Raw genomic sequence first — 20,000 nt, forward strand, 5'->3', positions numbered from 1 at the left:
TGTGTGTCTGATGTGAGTGTGTGTGTGTCTGATGTGAGTGTGTGTGTGTCTGATGTGAGTGTGTGTGTGTCTGATGTGAGTGTGTGTGTGTCTGATGTGAGTGTGTGTGTGTCTGATGTGAGTGTGTGTGTGTCTGATGTGAGTGTGTGTGTCTGATGTGAGTGTGTGTGTCTGATGTGAGTGTGTGTGTCTGATGTGAGTGTGTGTGTCTGATGTGAGTGTGTGTGTCTGATGTGAGTGTGTGTGTCTGATGTGAGTGTCTGATGTGAGTGTGTGTGTCTGATGTGAGTGTGTGTGTCTGATGTGAGTGTGTGTGTCTGATGTGAGTGTGTGTGTCTGATGTGAGTGTGTGTGTCTGATGTGAGTGTGTGTGTCTGATGTGAGTGTGTGTGTCTGATGTGAGTGTGTGTGTCTGATGTGAGTGTGTGTGTGTCTGATGTGAGTGTGTGTGTGTCTGATGTGAGTGTGTGTGTGTCTGATGTGAGTGTGTGTGTGTCTGATGTGAGTGTGTGTGTCTGATGTGAGTGTGTGTGAGTCTGATGTGAGTGTGTGTGTGTGTCTGATGTGAGTGTGTGTGTGTGTCTGATGTGAGTGTGTGTGTGTGTCTGTGTCTGATGTGAGTGTGTGTGAGTCTGATGTGAGTGTGTGTGTGTGTCTGATGTGAGTGTGTGTGTGTGTGTGTCTGATGTGAGTGTGTGTGTGTGTCTGATGTGAGTGTGTGTGTCTGATGTGAGTGTGTGTGTGTCTGATGTGAGTGTGTGTGTGTCTGATGTGAGTGTGTGTGTGTCTGATGTGAGTGTGTGTGTGTCTGATGTGAGTGTGTGTGTGTCTGATGTGAGTGTGTGTGTGTCTGATGTGAGTGTGTGTGTGTCTGATGTGAGTGTGTGTGTGTCTGATGTGAGTGTGTGTGTGTCTGATGTGAGTGTGTGTGTGTCTGATGTGAGTGTGTGTGTGTCTGATGTGAGTGTGTGTGTCTGATGTGAGTGTGTGTGAGTCTGATGTGAGTGTGTGTGTGTGTCTGATGTGAGTGTGTGTGTGTGTCTGTGTCTGATGTGAGTGTGTGTGAGTCTGATGTGAGTGTGTGTGTGTGTCTGATGTGAGTGTGTGTGTGTGTGTGTCTGATGTGAGTGTGTGTGTGTGTCTGATGTGAGTGTGTGTGTCTGATGTGAGTGTGTGTGTCTGATGTGAGTGTGTGTCTGATGTGAGTGTGTGTGTGTCTGATGTGAGTGTGTGTGTGTCTGATGTGAGTGTGTGTGTGTCTGATGTGAGTGTGTGTGTGTCTGATGTGAGTGTGTGTGTGTCTGATGTGAGTGTGTGTGTGTCTGATGTGAGTGTGTGTGTCTGATGTGAGTGTGTGTGTCTGATGTGAGTGTGTGTGTCTGATGTGAGTGTGTGTGTCTGATGTGAGTGTGTGTGTCTGATGTGAGTGTGTGTGTGTCTGATGTGAGTGTGTGTGTGTCTGATGTGAGTGTGTGTGTGTCTGATGTGAGTGTGTGTGTCTGATGTGAGTGTGTGTGAGTCTGATGTGAGTGTGTGTGTGTGTCTGATGTGAGTGTGTGTGTGTGTGTCTGTGTCTGATGTGTGTGTGTGTGTGTGTGTCTGATGTGTGTGTGTGTGTGTGTGTGTGTGTGTCTGTGTCTGATGTGTGTGTGTCTGTGTCTGATGTGAGTGTGTGTGTGTGTGTCTGATGTGAGTGTGTGTGTGTCTGGTGTGTGTGTGTGTGTCTGATGTGAGTGTGTGTGTGTCTGATGTGAGTGTGTGTGTCTGATGTGAGTGTCTGATGTGAGTGTGTGTGTGTGATGTGAGTGTCTGATGTGAGTGTGTGATGTGAGTGTGTGATGTGAGTGTGTGATGTGAGTGTGTGATGTGAGTGTGTGATGTGAGTGTGTGATGTGAGTGTGTGATGTGAGTGTGTGATGTGAGTGTGTGTGTCTGATGTGAGTGTGTGAGTGTGTCTGATGTGAGTGTGTGTGTGTGTGTCTGATGTGAGTGTGTGTGTCTGATGTGAGAGTGTGTGAGTGTGTGTGTGAGTCTGATGTGAGTGTGTGTGTCTGATGTGAGTGTGTGTGTCTGATGTGAGTGTGTGTGTCTGATGTGAGTGTGTGTGTCTGATGTGAGTGTGTGTGTTTCTGATGTGAGTGTCTGATGTGAGTGTGTGTGTCTGATGTGAGTGTGTGTGTCTGATGTGAGTGTGTGTGTGTCTGATGTGTGTGTCTGATGTGTGTGTGTCTGATGTGAGTGTGTGTGTGTGTCTGATGTGAGTGTGTGTGTGTGTGTGTATGATGTGAGTGTGTGTGTGTGTGTCTGATGTGAGTGTGTGATGTGAGTGTGTGTGTCTGATGTGAGTGTGTGTGTGTCTGATGTGAGTGTGTGTGTCTGATGTGAGTGTCTGATGTGAGTGTGTGTGTCTGGTGTGTGTGTGTGTGTCTGATGTGAGTGTGTGTGTGTGTCTGATGTGAGTGTCTGATGTGTGTGTGTGTGTGTGTGTGTGTCTGATGTGAGTGTCTGATGTGAGTGTGTGTGTCTGATGTGTGAGTGTGTGTGTCTGATGTGTGAGTGTGTGTGTCTGATGTGAGTGTGTGTGTGTCTGATGTGAGTGTGTGTGTCTGATGTGAGTGTGTGTGTCTGATGTGAGTGTGTGTGTCTGATGTGAGTGTGTGTGTCTGATGTGAGTGTCTGATGTGAGTGTGTGTGTCTGATGTGAGTGTGTGTGTGTGTCTGATGTGAGTGTGTGTGTGTGTCTGATGTGAGTGTGTGTGTGTGTCTGATGTGAGTGTGTGTGTGTGTCTGATGTGAGTGTGTGTGTGTGTCTGATGTGAGTGTGTGTGTGTGTCTGATGTGAGTGTGTGTGTGTGTCTGATGTGAGTGTGTGTGTGTGTCTGATGTGAGTGTGTGTGTGTGTCTGATGTGAGTGTGTGTGTGTGTCTGATGTGAGTGTGTGTGTGTGTCTGATGTGAGTGTGTGTGTGTGTCTGATGTGAGTGTGTGTCTGATGTGAGTGTGTGTGTCTGATGTGAGTGTGTGTGTCTGATGTGAGTGTGTGTGTCTGATGTGAGTGCGTGTGTCTGATGTGTGTGTGTCTGATGTGAGTGTGTGTGTGTCTGATGTGCGTGTGTCTGATGTGTGTGTGTCTGATGTGAGTGTGAGTGTCTGATGTGAGTGTGAGTGTCTGATGTGAGTGCGTGTGTCTGATGTGAGTGTGTGTGTGTGTCTGATGTGAGTGTGTGTGTGTGTCTGATGTGAGTGTGTGTGTGTGTCTGATGTGAGTGTGTGTGTCTGATGTGAGTGTGTGTGTCTGATGTGAGTGTGTGTGTCTGATGTGAGTGCGTGTGTCTGATGTGTGTGTGTCTGATGTGAGTGTGTGTGTGTCTGATGTGCGTGTGTCTGATGTGCGTGTGTCTGATGTGAGTGTGAGTGTCTGATGTGAGTGCGTGTGTCTGATGTGTGTGTGTGTCTGATGTGAGTGTGTGTGTCTGATGTGAGTGTGTGTGTCTGATGTGAGTGTGTGTGTCTGATGTGAGTGTGTGTGTCTGATGTGTGAGTGTGTGTGTCTGATGTGTGAGTGTGTGTGTCTGATGTGAGTGTGTGTACAGCACTGATGGTGATGGTGTGTTCAGGTCAGCATATACCTGCCTCCTCTGAAGACCATGAAGAGCGTCGTGGACCGCATGAAGAACCTCTCCAACTATCTGGTCAGTTCACTGAGACACGGAGATGCAGTGGAGTTAGCCCCGCCTTCTAATGAAACAGCCAATCAGCAGTTCGTAAAGTGCCAGCTGACAACCTTTGATTGGTCATGTGATCAGCGTTTGGTCATGTGATCAGCGTTTGGTCATGTGACCAGCGTTTGGTCATGTGATCAGTGTCCCCTGCGAAGGCCTCATCGACGCAACGACGGTTTTCCTCTGTAGGGATAAAAATGTTATTAAAATGATTCCCGTTCGCACGGATCCGCGGAAACGACTGAAAACGCTGCATCGCTATTCAGGCCAGACAAGAAATTGTTTACAAATTGTTTACATAGTTTACACTGAGAGGATAACAGTATCGTTCCCAAAAACTTGCACTTTGAACCCTATTTCAGGTTTGTGTTCTCGAGCTCCAGACACTAACACTAGCCCAGAGGAGCGGCCGGAGCGCGTTAGCGGTGTGTGTTAGCGCGTTAGCGGTGTGTGTTAGCGGCCGCTACGTTAATAACTAATGATCTTTACAACGGAAGTGAATCAATCAAAACTAACTTTATCTGATCCAGTGTTGTGCAAGTTACTTCCAAACTGTAATACATTATACATTAATTGTTACTGTTATTTAAAAGTAATTCTTTACCTTACAATATTACTGTCTCAGTATTGTAATGCGTTACATTACTCCTGTATTACTTTTGAGTTACTTTCACCAAAATAACTACAGAAGTAGAACTTAACATTCTAAAATGACTAGGGCTGTAACGATATGCGACACTCAGATCCACGAACCTGTCGCGTGCGAGAAGGCAGAGTCACGACACTTCCCACTCCCAGAGTTACCCTTCCCGTCCAGATCCAGTGCTGCCACATCTTTACATTACTATTAGTATTATTTGAAGTTAACATTATAAATGCGTAGACCTACACCACAAAACTAGTTGAGGATAAATTATTTAAAATATAAATTCTTAGAAAATGCATTTAATACCAATATATTGAAACGTCTGTTTATATATCCATAGGCTACTTCCTTAATAAAGGAGTCCAGACATTAGAAAAATATCAGTATACACATGCGTTTTATATTTAATATGAGGGAAATAAACATGCGTGACACAACTTTTGGGTAGCAAAATATGTTTTAGTACTTGTGTGAATTACACTGCAAACCAAAAGTAATATACCCACCGGAGGAAGGAGGGTCGGCCTCCACAGAACATAATATATTCATTTTATTCTATTTTATTTTTCGTGTTCGCATTTATGAGGAAAAAACAATGTTACGCACGTGAGCGCTCTGAAAGCGGCACTAAGACTGCTTTAAACTTTCACAGAGATCTCAGACAGAAAGCACAAAGCCTTTCTTTAAATTTAATTTCGTTTTGTATTAATTGTATCTTAATTTTTATCAATGTTTCATCAACCAATTGCCTGGATTTAATAAATAAGAGCAGACTATATTATTAATAAATAATATAGCAGACAATAGATAATCAGGACCCGGAGGCGCCGGCGCGTGAACTGGGGCTCGTCTCATTAATGAACCGAAACTCAGCGCCTACTTTCCTCACAGTCAGACGTGTGTACTTTTAAACAGAACAATCCACAACGAGAGAAAACAGACTGCTCTCTGCTCACAGAACACAGAACATCAGAGTAATGCGCATGCGTCCATCCCGCGGATGTCCAGTCGTCTTCTGCCATATTCTCCCATTAGCCGCTCATCTGCCAGCGCGAGCACAGACCGAGATCAAGCCTCGCGGCTCTCCTGCTAACCCGCCCTAAACACGCCGTCACTGGACTGTCACACAGGGACTCCAGCGAGAGGGAGATGAAAGAAAGAAATCGCCATACAAATATATCAGAAGCTGTCATTTAGTCTTTATTCACACACACACACACACACACCCCCGCCGCTACTGACTGACACCAACAGGTCATGACTTTCATTCGTTAATGTCTCGCGGTCTTGCTGTTTTTCCCCCCGTTTTTTTTTTAACAATTACATTTTGGGTTAAAAGTGTGTTGTAACGCAAGCGTTGCTGAACATGTGCCGAGTAAAATATTACTGAAAATTGATTAGTAATGCCTTACACTACTGCGTTACAGCACAGAGCAATATGTTACTGTAATGCATTACTAACCCCAACACTGATCTGGACAATAGCTGTACTCTAGAGCTGCTGTAAAGCCGAATCAGGCTCTGATACTCTAATCTCCTGTCCTCTCTGTAACGCCGCTGTGGAAGTGTGTGTGATGACGGAGACGTGTGTGTGTGTGATGACGGAGACGTGTGTGTGTGTGTGTGTTTCAGGTGATGGAGGCGAATCTGAACGGGGAAATGAATCTCAAGATTGAGACGGACCTGGTTTCTGTCACAACACACTTCAAAGAGCTGGGGAACCCACCCTGGGGTGAGACAGACACACACACACACACACACACACACACACACACACACACACACACACACACACACACACACACACACACACTATCAGCACTACACACACAACACTATCAGCACTACACACACACACACACACACACACACACACACACACACTATCAGCACTACACACACAACACTATCAGCACTACACACACACACACACACACACACACACACACACACACACTATCAGCACTACACACAACACTATCAGCACTACACACACACACACACACACACACACACTCACACACACACTATCAGCACTACACACACAACACTATCAGCACTACACACACACACACACACACACACACACACACACACACACACACTATCAGCACTACACACACAACACTATCAGCACTACACACACACACACACACACACACACACTCACACACACACTATCAGCACTACACACACAACACTATCAGCACACACACACACACACACACACACACACACACACACACACTATCAGCACTACACACACACACACACACACACACACACACTATCAGCACTACACACACAACACTATCAGCACTACACACACACACACACACACACACTATCAGCACTACACACACAACACTATCAGCACTACACACACACACACACACACACACTCACACACACACTATCAGCACTACACACACAACACTATCAGCACTACACACACACACACACACTATCAGCACTACACACACACACACACACACACACACACACACACACACACTATCAGCACTACACACACAACACTATCAGCACTACACACACACACACAAACACACACACACACACACACACACTCTCTCAGCACTACACACACAACACTATCAGCACTACACACACACACACACACACACACACACTATCAGCACTACACACACAACACTATCAGCACTACACACACACAACACTATCAGCACTACACACACACACACACACACACTATCAGCACTACACACACTAGGGCTGTACTCAACCAAAGAAAATCTTGGTCGACTGAAGTCCTGAAATTTTCGACTAAAAATCGACTAAAATCGACTAAAAATGACGTTAGAAAAAAAACGTTAAATTAATTAGATGCGCACTGTGCGCAGTACTTGGTAGCCTTGTTGTCCGCCTAAATGAATTATAAATAAACATAAACAACTAGTAGGCTATTTGCAGTATATTAAATCGTTTTTGACCTAATTATTTTGCACTGAAATGAGTCTGACACTCGAGTCTGTTGGCTCTGACAGCGCTGCATCACGTGCACCTGCGCAATATCATAGCTTATGATTTCCGAAAATAGTACTATGTTGTCAACTAGTGATATCATCACAAGAACTGTTGAGGAATATGCAACATAATTTAGACAATTATTTTTGTCATATGTTATAATAATAAGTTATAACTGTCAGACACTATCATTTCACTGTGCATGTCCTCGCACCGAGCGAGGCTGAACATGAGCTCAGCTTCGCAGCTGAGACACGAATAGACTATTAACTTAAAGCTTTTACTCTTAATAAACACAAAAGGCACGTCCACTTTAATAAAAAATAATAATATTTATTAAACAAACCAGATCAAGAGCAGAAACGAAATAAAGTGCATAACTGAAAAATAAAGCATCCTAGGCTCAAAACTAACACAACCAACAGCACAGCGCAATTGCGCATTAGGCTCAAAATAAAAAATAAAAAAGTTAGGTTATCACACTAAAACATTGAAATATGCAAATTCTGATATGTTCATAGCCTACTCAAAACAGACAGGGCAAGCTAACGCAGACAAGTGAGCTTACCACTTTTAGATGATATGTCATGTTTGTCGTCAAGCTGTGGAAAACTGTTGCTTGCAAACTTTGCATTCGACCTTTTTCCTGTTATCAATTTTAACAAAATGCTGCCACACTGTCGATTTCTTTGTTGTTGACATGTTAGAAGAGGACTGACTATTAAACGCTCTCACAATTAAATAAATAATATTCAGCATCAAACCTTCTACGCTCGACGCTCTCTCTTGGGTTGAACTAATCCAAAAAAGGTGAAAACAAGGGGGGTGTTTTGAAGACAGACTGTTACAGTGAAACAAAGGTACTCTGAAAACACCCCCATTAGCAGTTAGTGCTTTCCACCTGATGAAATGAGCGCGCCTCAGCGCGGCAAAACTGATGAAATAAAAACGCGGCAGAAAATCGACCAATCAGAATTTTGGTCGAACCAGAACGTATCGACCAACTAATCGACTAATCGACTAGGACAGTACAGCCCTAACACACACCACACTATCAGCACTACACACACAACACTATCAGCACTACACACACACTATCAGCACTACACACACACACACACACACACACTATCAGCACTATACACACACACACACACACATCAGCACTACACACACACACACACACACACACACACACACACATCACTATCAGCACTACACACACACACACACACACACACACACATCAGCACAGACACACACACATGTTGTGTTTGTGAGTGTGTAGTGCTGATTGTGTGTGTGTGTGTGTGTGTGTGTGTGTGTGTCCCTCAGGTGAGGACGGCTCTCAGAGCACCAGTGCGAGTCACAGAGACTCAGAGTTCATGGCTCAGACACGCCTGGACATCCGGAAACTGCAGCAGTTCCTGACGGGACAACAGGTCAATCCCAGCAGAGCCATGTGCAGTAAGAACATCACCACACACACACACTGGTCATGCACACACGCCTGCCCTGCACACACGCCTGCCCTGCACACACACCTGCCCTGCACACACACCTGCCCTACACACACCTGCCCTACACACACCTGCCTTGCCCACACACCTGCCCTGCCCTGCACACACACCTGCCCTGCCCTGCCCACACACCTGCCCTGCCCTGCCCACACACCTGCCCTGCCCTGCCCACACACCTGCCCTGCCCTGCCCTGCCCACACACCTGCCCTGCCCTGCCCTGCCCACACACCTGCCCTGCCCTGCCCACACACCTGCCCTGCCCACACACCTGCCCTGCCCTGCCCACACACCTGCCCTGCCCTGCCCTGCCCTGCCCTGCCCACACACCTGCCCTGCCCACACACCTGCCCTGCCCACACACCTGCCCTGCCCACACCTGTCCTGCACACACACCTGCCCTGCCCACACACCTGCCCTGCCCACACATCTGCCCTGCCCTGCCCACACACCTGCCCTGCCCACACCTGTCCTGCACACACACCTGCCCTGCCCACACCTGTCCTGCACACACACCTGCCCTGCCCACACACCTGCCCTGCCCACACCTGTCCTGCACACACACCCACACACCTGCCCTGCCCACACACCTGCCCTGCCCACACACCTGCCCTGCCCACACACCTGCCCTGCCCACACACCTGCCCTGCCCACACATCTGCCCTGCCCTGCCCACACACCTGCCCTGCCCACACCTGTCCTGCCCACACCTGTCCTGCACACACACCTGCCCTGCCCACACACCTGCCCTGCCCACACATCTGCCCTGCACACACACCTGCCCTGCCTACACACCTGCCCTGCCCACACACCTGTCCTGCACACACACCTGCCCTGCCCACACACCTGCCCTGCCCACACACCTGCCCTGCACACACACCTGCCCTGCACACACCTGTCCTGCCCACACACCTGCCCTGCCCACACATCTGCCCTGAACACACACCTGCCCTGCACACACACACACCTGCCCTGCACACACACCTGTCCTGCCCACACACCTGCCCTGCACACACACACACCTGCCCTGCACACACACCTGCCCTGCCCACACACCTGCCCTGCCCACACACCTGCCCTGCCCACACACCTGCCCTGCACACACACCTGCCCTGCCCACACACCTGCCCTGCCCACACACCTGCCCTGCCCACACACCTGCCCTGCCCACACACACACCTGCACACCTGCCCTGCCCACACACCTGCCCTGCCCACTCACCTGACCTACCCACACACCTGCCCTGCCCACACACCTGCCCTGCCCACACACCTGCCCTGCCCACACACACACCTGCACACCTGCCCTACCCACACACCTGCCCTGCCCACTCACCTGCCCTACCCACACACCTGCCCTGCCCACACACCTGCCCTGCCCACACACCTGCCCTGCCCTGCCCACACACCTGCCCTGCCCACACACCTGCCCTGCCCTCACACCTGCCCTGCCCACACACCTGCCCTGCCCACACACCTGCCCTGCCCACACACACACCTGCACACCTGCCCTGCCCACACACCTGCCCTGCCCACACACCTGCCCTGCACACACACACACCTGCCCTGCACACACACCTGCCCTGCACACACACCTGCCTGCACACACACCTGCCCTGCACACACACCTGCCCTGCACACACACCTGCCCTGCACACACACTCAGCTCTCAGCCTTTCACTGAAAATGCCTGTTCTGTCTGTTTACCCAGATATTGTCCACAATAGGATTCTTCACCTGATTTTTCTGCATGAGGACGTTTCTCTTCAGTACTTCATCCCAGCGGTGGTGTGAGATCTCACACACCTGCCCTGCACACACACCTGCCCTGCACACACACCTGCCCTGCCCACACACCTGCCCTGCCCACACACCTGCCCTGCCCACACACCTGCCCTGCCCACACACACACCTGCACACCTGCCCTGCCCACTCACCTGCCCTGCCCACTCACCTGCCCTACCCACACACCTGCCCTGCCCACACACCTGCCCTGCCCACACACCTGCCCTGCCCACACACCTGCCCTGCCCTGCCCACACACCTGCCCTGCCCTGCCCACACACCTGCCCTGCCCACACACCTGCCCTGCCCACACACCTGCCCTGCCCACACACCTGCCCTGCCCACACACACACCTGCACACCTGCCCTGCCCACACACCTGCCCTGCCCACACACCTGCCCTGCCCACACACACACCTGCCCTGCACACACACCTGCCCTGCACACACACCTGCCTGCACACACACCTGCCCTGCACACACACCTGCCCTGCACACACACCTGCCCTGCACACACACCTGCCCTGCACACACACTCAGCTCTCAGCCTTTCACTGAAAATGCCTGTTCTGTCTGTTTACCCAGATATTGTCCACAATAGGATTCTTCACCTGATTTTTCTGCATGAGGACGTTTCTCTTCAGTACTTCATCCCAGCGGTGGTGTGAGATCTCACACACCGCAACCTGATCCGGCACAGGCAGATCTTACAACACACAGGAGAGAGAGAGAGAGAGAGAGAGCGAGAGAGCGAGAGAGCGAGAGAGAGATCTCACACACCGCAACAACGAGGCTTCGGTTCACATGCAGAGTCTCAGAACGAACCTGTTCATCTGTTCAGAAGGGTTTCAGAGGGCCAGTTGTTCGGCTCTTTTTATTAAAAATAACACTTTTTGTTTTTGGAGTTTCTTATGTAAATGTGTGTGTATATATATATATATGAATAAAATGATTGTTTGATAATAGTGGTTCTATTTAGAGCATTCATTTTGTCCACCATAAACATTTCAAAGTTATGAATATGGTGCTTTTCACGAGATTGTTCCAAAGCATCTTTCTGGAAGACTCTGCTGTAAAAGCCCACATTAAGCGAGACGGAGGGAGTGTGTGAGAGTTTGGAGGAGATGAAATGAAATATACTTTATTGTCCCTGATAGGGGAATCTGTGAGAGACAGCATTCGCCAAAAACCTGATACATTAAAAAATTACACAAAATATTCATACACATAAATATAACTAGACATCACTAATTCATGTTCAACAGTCTAACTGATACCGGTACAAAAGAGTTTTTAAACCTGTTCTGTTTCTAACGGAGAGTTTTGTTCCTCCTTATAGATGTTAAGGGTTCATGAGACGTTCACTTAAACCCCTTTAGCCTCACTGAGTCCAATCATTATCATCGAGGTTTGAACAATATGTAGTAGCTTTGTTTTGATTTTACAGACAGATTACCATACCAAGTGGACAAGTCATATCTGGATCACACTTTCTAGTACAGACTGGTGAAAAGGGAACATAACTTTCCTATCAAACCACAATCTTCGTCAAAAACACAATCTCTGGTGAAGTCTTTCACACACCCAATGCACATGTTTGTCCACGTGAGAGATGCGAGTAAAAGGCTGGTCAAGTTCAGCGGTGGGAGAAGGGAGAGAAGAAACAAGGAGTTCTGTAACTGACTGAAGCAATCAATTGTGACTGACCCACCGCTTTCGGACCGGCCGAGACACAGTGACGCGCTTCCGGTAGTTTATACCTCAGGCTGGAGACACGAGTCTCGACTACGGTGACGCGCCTCATGTCGCCCTTTTACTCATTTAAAGCGTTTATCTATATTATTATAATAGAAATATGGTTTCATTTATGCTCTACAAATATCATTGAAGGTGAAATTTCGATCTTTTATGTCGTTTCTGTGATTCAAAGCGTTGCATGATGGGAAACGCCTGCATGGTAGCATCACGTGACGCACGTGAAACAAAATCAAAATAGTATGATTTATGTTATTGAAGGCATTTATATTGTAACATTTGTAATCATTTAAATGTATTAATTTTATGGATTTGTACATGAGATACAAATTAAAATTGGCACAGGTTTTTAACAGTATTGTCCGGTAATCAAAACTGACTGTGATTGGCCGATCCTGTGAACGCGCTGAGAAAAGTGACAGTGATCTGAACAATACTTTACATACATCGAAGAATCTTACAGCTTTTAAGACAATGAACTTGTTTAAACTTTTTAATTAATTTCATTAACGTTTCATTAACGTTTTCTGTTCTGTTTTATTGTGTGTGTGTGTGTGTGTGTGTGTGTGTATACTAGGCTATAACCCATGTTCGTTAAATGTTTACATTTTGCTATGTAGCCTACTTATATATATTTTTTTGACACCTTAGCATTAACAAAAAATAAAAATAAAAATTATCCCTAACCCTAACCCTAACCCTTGAATTATAACACTGGCAAACTTTAATAAACTGAAGAGTTCTGTTAAAACTGTCATTTAACCTCTTAAGTGTCACCGGCCCACCGGTGGGCCCAAAATCATTACATATTTAAAACAGTAATATCCTATAATAAACATAAACTAATCTTGACAAACTATATATCATTTGAAAGCTTACAAACTCTAGTTTTCATATTTGGTGAATGATTTTCAAAATAAATTAGAGAGGAGCTGTAATTTATCAATTTGCAACAAGAATATTTTCATATTCCTAAGGCGTGTTTAGACCTTTATTTTGAAATAGCAATGAACATGAAAAATCAGGAAAGAATGGTTGAAACCTCAGTTTGTTTTCATGCCAAGAGTTCAAAAGATATCATCCATTCAATTATTTTAGAAAAAAAGATATTAAAATGTTTTTAATAACGCATATGGAAATGGAGGCGCCCTTATATGGGCAGTAATGGAGTCTGGTTGTCACCTAGTGAAAATGTTTGGTACTGCGCCCAAACAAAATCTCACTGAAAGCTCATTTTTTGAGATATCAACCTAAAATTTGAAACACAACTTATTCAGATTTTTGGCTTTGATTTTCTAGCAGTTTTAGAGTCGGCCAGGTTTTAAAAATATATATTTTATATAAAATATGAATAATTAAATTTTTTACATTGTACATTTTCATAAACTCAAACTTCTATAACTTTTTTTATGTTTCACTTTCTTAATTTATTTCACTTCAACAAAAATCTGCCAAATGTCTTCTTTAAAACAAGACCAATTTTACGTCTATACTCCAAAGCATTCTTTAATTACAACCATTTATAGTCGAAATGTGCATTTTCATGTATATTTAAAAAAGGGGGGGTGACACTTAAAGGGTTAAGTTAGGGTTAGTACGAATCACGCCTCGTTTTCGTTCTACTGCTTTTACACGAACTTCACTGCATTTGAGCGTTGATAAAAGATAATAAAGACCGGAAACTAGGAATGTTTGAGATTTATAACTTTATTTACTGAGCTACTTTGCTGCAAAATTCCCTCTTTACAGCCACAGCAAATGAAATATGTATAATATAAAATAATTCTTAACGAGCTGAGAAAACACTCCTGATCTTCCGATAAAACATGCATCATTTCAAGAAGTAAAAGATTGAATGCACGAATGTTAATTATTAATAATCTGTTATTAAATATTAATGTGCTATTTGAATATTTAAACTTTCACAAAGGAACAACTTTCTTCCCAAAATGTTTCTTTGTTCAGTGGCAGTACCGTGCCACACTGATGGAATCAGGTCGAAGTATTACTATATTCATAAACTGGTATTTCCGCAGTTAGGGTTAGGGCCGCAGTAGAGCAGCAGGGGGCGCTGTTTCACACGAGCTGTAATCCGCAGGGGCTGCAGTAGAGCAGCAGGGGGCGCTGTTTCACACGAGCTGTAATCCGCAGGGGCTGCAGTAGAGCAGCAGGGGGCGCTGTTTCACACGAGCTGTAATCCGCAGGGCCGCAGTAGAGCAGCAGGGGGCGCTGTTTCACACGAGCTGTAATCCGCAGGGCTGCAGTAGAGCAGCAGGGGGCGCTGTTTCACACGAGCTGTAATCCGCAGGGCCGTAGTAGAGCAGCAGGGGGCGCTGTTTCACACGAGCTGTAATCCGCAGGGCTGTAGTAGAGCAGCAGGGGGCGCTGTTTCACACGAGCTGTAATCCGCAGGGGCTGCAGTAGAGCAGCAGGGGGCGCTGTTTCACACGAGCTGTAATCCGCAGGGGCTGCAGTAGAGCAGCAGGGGGCGCTGTTTCACACGAGCTGTAATCCGCAGGGCTGCAGTAGAGCAGCAGGGGGCGCTGTTTCACACGAGCTGTAATCCGCAGGGCTGCAGTAGAGCAGCAGGGGGCGCTGTTTCACACGAGCTGTAATCCGCAGGGCCGCAGTAGAGCAGCAGGGGGCGCTGTTTCACACGAGCTGTAATCCGCAGGGCTGCAGTAGAGCAGCAGGGGGCGCTGTTTCACACGAGCTGTAATCCGCAGGGCTGCAGTAGAGCAGCAGGGGGCGCTGTTTCACACGAGCTGTAATCCGCAGGGCCGCAGTAGAGCAGCAGGGGGCGCTGTTTCACACGAGCTGTAATCCGCAGGGCTGCAGTAGAGCAGCAGGGGGCGCTGTTTCACACGAGCTGTAATCCGCAGGGCTGCAGTAGAGCAGCAGGGGGCGCTGTTTCACACGAGCTGTAATCCGCAGGGCTGCAGAAGAGCAGCAGGGGGCGCTGTTTCACACGAGCTGTAATCCGCAGGGCTGCAGTAGAGCAGCAGGGGGCGCTGTTTCACACGAGCTGTAATCCGCAGGGCCGCAGTAGAGCAGCAGGGGGCGCTGTTTCACACGAGCTGTAATCCGCAGGGCTGCAGTAGAGCAGCAGGGGGCGCTGTTTCACACGAGCTGTAATCCGCAGGGCTGCAGTAGAGCAGCAGGGGGCGCTGTTTCACACGAGCTGTAATCCGCAGGGCTGCAGTAGAGCAGCAGGGGGCGCTGTTTCACACGAGCTGTAATCCGCAGGGATGCAGTAGAGCAGCAGGGGGCGCTGTTTCACACGAGCTGTAATCCGCAGGGCTGCAGTAGAGCAGCAGGGGGCGCTGTTTCACACGAGCTGTAATCCGCAGGGCTGCAGTAGAGCAGCAGGGGGCGCTGTTTCACACGAGCTGTAATCCGCAGGGCTGCAGTAGAGCAGCAGGGGGCGCTGTTTCACACGAGCTGTAATCCGCAGGGCTGCAGTAGAGCAGCAGGGGGCGCTGTTTCACACGAGCTGTAATCCGCAGGGCTGCAGTAGAGCAGCAGGGGGCGCTGTTTCACACGAGCTGTAATCCGCAGGGATGCAGTAGAGCAGCAGGGGGCGCTGTTTCACACGAGCTGTAATCCGCAGGGCCGCAGTAGAGCAGCAGGGGGCGCTGTTTCACACGAGCTGTAATCCGCAGGGCTGCAGTAGAGCAGCAGGGGGCGCTGTTTCACACGAGCTGTAATCCGCAGGGCTGCAGTAGAGCAGCAGGGGGCGCTGTTTCACACGAGCTGTAATCCGCAGGGATGCAGTAGAGCAGCAGGGGGCGCTGTTTCACACGAGCTGTAATCCGCAGGGCCGCAGTAGAGCAGCAGGGGGCGCTGTTTCACACGAGCTGTAATCCGCAGGGCTGCAGTAGAGCAGCAGGGGGCGCTGTTTCACACGAGCTGTAATCCGCAGGGGCTGCAGTAGAGCAGCAGGGGGCGCTGTTTCACACGAGCTGTAATCCGCAGGGCTGCAGTAGAGCAGCAGGGGGCGCTGTTTCACACGAGCTGTAATCCGCAGGGATGCAGTAGAGCAGCAGGGGGCGCTGTTTCACACGAGCTGTAATCCGCAGGGGCTGCAGTAGAGCAGCAGGGGGCGCTGTTTCACACGAGCTGTAATCCGCAGGGCTGCAGTAGAGCAGCAGGGGGCGCTGTTTCACACGAGCTGTAATCCGCAGGGATGCAGTAGAGCAGCAGGGGGCGCTGTTTCACACGAGCTGTAATCCGCAGGGGCTGCAGTAGAGCAGCAGGGGGCGCTGTTTCACACGAGCTGTAATCCGCAGGGCTGCAGTAGAGCAGCAGGGGGCGCTGTTTCACACGAGCTGTAATCCGCAGGGCTGCAGTAGAGCAGCAGGGGGCGCTGTTTCACACGAGCTGTAATCCGCAGGGCTGCAGAAGAGCAGCAGGGGGCGCTGTTTCACACGAGCTGTAATCCGCAGGGCTGCAGTAGAGCAGCAGGGGGCGCTGTTTCACACGAGCTGTAATCCGCAGGGCTGCAGTAGAGCAGCAGGGGGCGCTGTTTCACACGAGCTGAAGATCAACATGATGCGTTCAGAGATCATTAACCTGATCCTCAAGCCGGCTCTAAAGTAAGGCCCTCAGTCCACTGTCTAAAACTCAAACCGGTCCTCTCTCACACACACACACACACACACACACACACGCTCCCTCTCTCTCTCTCTCTCTCTCTCACACACACACACACACACACACACACACACACACGCTCCCTCTCTCTCTCTCTCTCTCTCTCACACACACACACACACACACACACACACACACACACGCTCTCTCTCTCTCTCTCTCAGAAGTGGACAGTAACAAAGTACATTTACTCGAGTACTGTACTTAAGAACACTTTTTGAGTATCTGTACTTCACTTGAGTATTCTTTTTTTCTGGAAACTTTTTACTTTAACTCCACTACATCTGAAAGACAAATATCATACTTTTACTCCACAACAATTCTGTCGAGGTCCTCGAGTAGAAAGTAGTAATGTCAGTCAGGGGATGATTTATTTGCATTTTGGTTGGAAATGGAAGTCGGACTGTTGACGTCTGTCCAGTGTTGGAGGTTAATGTCAGTCTGGCGTTGGTTTCCGACATCAACCCGATGTTCATTCCAGCGTTGGGTTTGCTCTTCTAAATGCGAATGTTGTCGTTGTTTTGGAGCGCACTAGCTTATAGCTAACAGTGAGGCTAACATATTCACACTAACAGCCGAATAACTGTAGATATGGCTCTATCCGAGGGATCAGACATGAGTGTGTCCGACAGCGTTGTGGACGTTATTGAGTGACTTATTCAATCCCACTGGAACTGAGTTCTAGAAACACTTCTGATGTTGGTGTGAGGGAAAGCGCAGATTCAGAGTAAGCTACTGTACGTATTACACACAACAATGCAACAATAATAAGACAATGCATTGACATTTACTTTTGATACTTAAGTACTTTTAGAAACAAGTACTTCTGTTCTTTTACTAAAGTAAAAATCGGTCTTTACAACTTTTACTTGTAACGGAGTAATATTTGACCAGCAGTGTCTGTACTCTCACTCAAGTAAGGAAGTTGTGTACTTTGTCCAGCTCTGCTCTCTCTCTCTCTCTCTCTCTCTCTCTCTCTCTCTCTCTCACACACACACACTCTCTCTCTCTCTCTCTCTCTCTCTCTCTCTCACACACACACACTCTCTCTCTCTCTCTCTCTCTCTCTCTCTCTCTCTCTCACACACACACTCTCTCTCTCTCTCTCTCTCTCTCTCTCTCTCTCAAATTCAAATTCAAATTCAAATTCAAAATGAGCTTTATTAGCATGACTGTGTAACACAATGTTGCCAAAGCATCAACATATTATATATAAATAATAAAACAAATAAAACATATATGTATAGATCATGTCATATGTAGCATAGTAAATATAAATAAATAGATAAATAAACACAATTTATCCTAATAAATGAATAAATACAGTGGGTCTCTCTAGAGAATTAGCTGACTCTGGCGTTGTGAATAGCTAACACATATTTAGCCGCGAGTGCAGCTGTACTATCATCTTCTCCCAGTAAGAAGAACATTTTCTCAGTGTCACTCAGTTCAAAGAATGATGGAATCAAGATTTCAAATCTGGGCAGAAAGGTTTCTCTTATACTGGAGTATCTGGAGCAGAAGAGCAGAAAGTGTTCCTCATCCTCGATGTGCTGTAGGTCACAGTGTCTACAGATCCTCTGCTCTCTCTCTGTCCACACACACTCACACACACACACACTCACACACACACACACACACACACACACACACACACACACACACACACACACACACACTCCTCCTCGATGTGCTGTAGGTCACAGTGTCTACAGATCCTCTGCTCTCTCTCTGTCCATGTTAGTCTACGTCTTCCTCTCTCTATCTCTAGATCATGGTCACTTAATCTGTATTTGGAGAGGATTTGTCTTTCTTTAAAATGTTTAATAAATAGATAACTGGCCAATTTAGTGGTTCTATTGAGGGTCGAGTAACATTGGAGTTTATTCTGGAGGGCAAAATGTGCTTTTAGTGATTCATCATGGGTGTCTTTTAGATGTTTGTGGATTTGGTTAATGATAGGTTTGGGGTTGATGGGGAGTATAGTCTGATGGACGAGTTGGAGAGCGAGTGTGTTCAGAGGATGAGGTTCTGCTGAGGTTTCATTGGCGAGGAGGGCTTTATATTGCACTGACTCTGGGTCAGACTGATGGAGATGATGCCAGAACTGAACACATCTCTTCTGGATCTCGATGTTCAGCGGGTACAGGCCCAGCTCAGCCCTGCAGGCGGCAGTGGACGTGTTTCTGTGAACCCCGAGAATATTTTTGCCAATTTCCAATTGTAATTTTTCTACTGATGTTTTATCCCAATTTTTACAATTTAGTACTGGTCCCCAAATTTCACATCCATATAAAATTATTGGTTTTATTATTGAATTATATAATTTTATCCAGGTTTTAATGGGTAATTTTAAGTGTCCACATCGTGACTTTATAGCATAGAAAGCCCTCCGAGCCTTTTCACCGAGTGTTTTCACAGCCAGACCGAAGCGTCCCGAAGTGCTGATGTCGATGCCCAGATAGCTGTAGCTAGAGCTGTACACACACACACACACACACACACACACACACACACACACACACACACACACACACACACACACACACACACACAGATAGCTGTAGCTAGAGCTGTACACACACACACACACACACACACACACACACACACACACACACACACACACACACACACACACAGATAGCTGTAGCTAGAGCTGTACACACACACACACACACACACACACACACACACACACACACACACACACACAGATAGCTGTAGCTAGAGCTGTACACACACACACACACACACACACACACACACACACACACACACACACAGATAGCTGTAGCTAGAGCTGTACACACACACACACACACACACACACACACACACACACACACACACACACACAGATAGCTGTAGCTAGAGCTGTACACACACACACACACACACACACACACACACACACAC

At 47.6% G+C, this 20,000-nt stretch overlaps 1 protein-coding gene across 5 annotated transcripts in view; it reads left to right on the forward strand.

Annotated features, from left to right (window-relative positions):
- The window catches only part of hus1 (HUS1 checkpoint clamp component), an 18,239-nt gene extending 6,599 nt beyond the window's left edge, over positions 1-11,640 (forward strand). The window contains exons 5-8 of one of the 5 annotated variants that reach the window (XM_079862453.1): positions 3,617-3,691; positions 6,000-6,099; positions 8,709-8,815; positions 10,602-10,697. In XM_079862453.1, coding sequence (XP_079718579.1) covers positions 3,617-3,691; positions 6,000-6,099; positions 8,709-8,815; positions 10,602-10,631 — 312 coding nt within the window. In that variant the 3' untranslated portion in view covers positions 10,632-10,697. Of the gene's footprint in view, positions 1-3,616; positions 3,692-5,999; positions 6,100-8,708; positions 8,841-10,601; positions 10,698-11,258 lie in introns of those variants that run through there. The other 4 variants (XM_079862450.1, XM_079862449.1, XM_079862452.1 and 1 more) reach the window with 4 other exon arrangements.
- Positions 11,641-20,000: the final 8,360 nt, after the last annotated feature.

Source organism: Squalius cephalus (genome assembly GCF_949319135.1).
Source record: "Squalius cephalus genome assembly, chromosome: 25".
In the NCBI taxonomy this organism is placed as follows: domain Eukaryota; kingdom Metazoa; phylum Chordata; class Actinopteri; order Cypriniformes; family Leuciscidae; genus Squalius; species Squalius cephalus.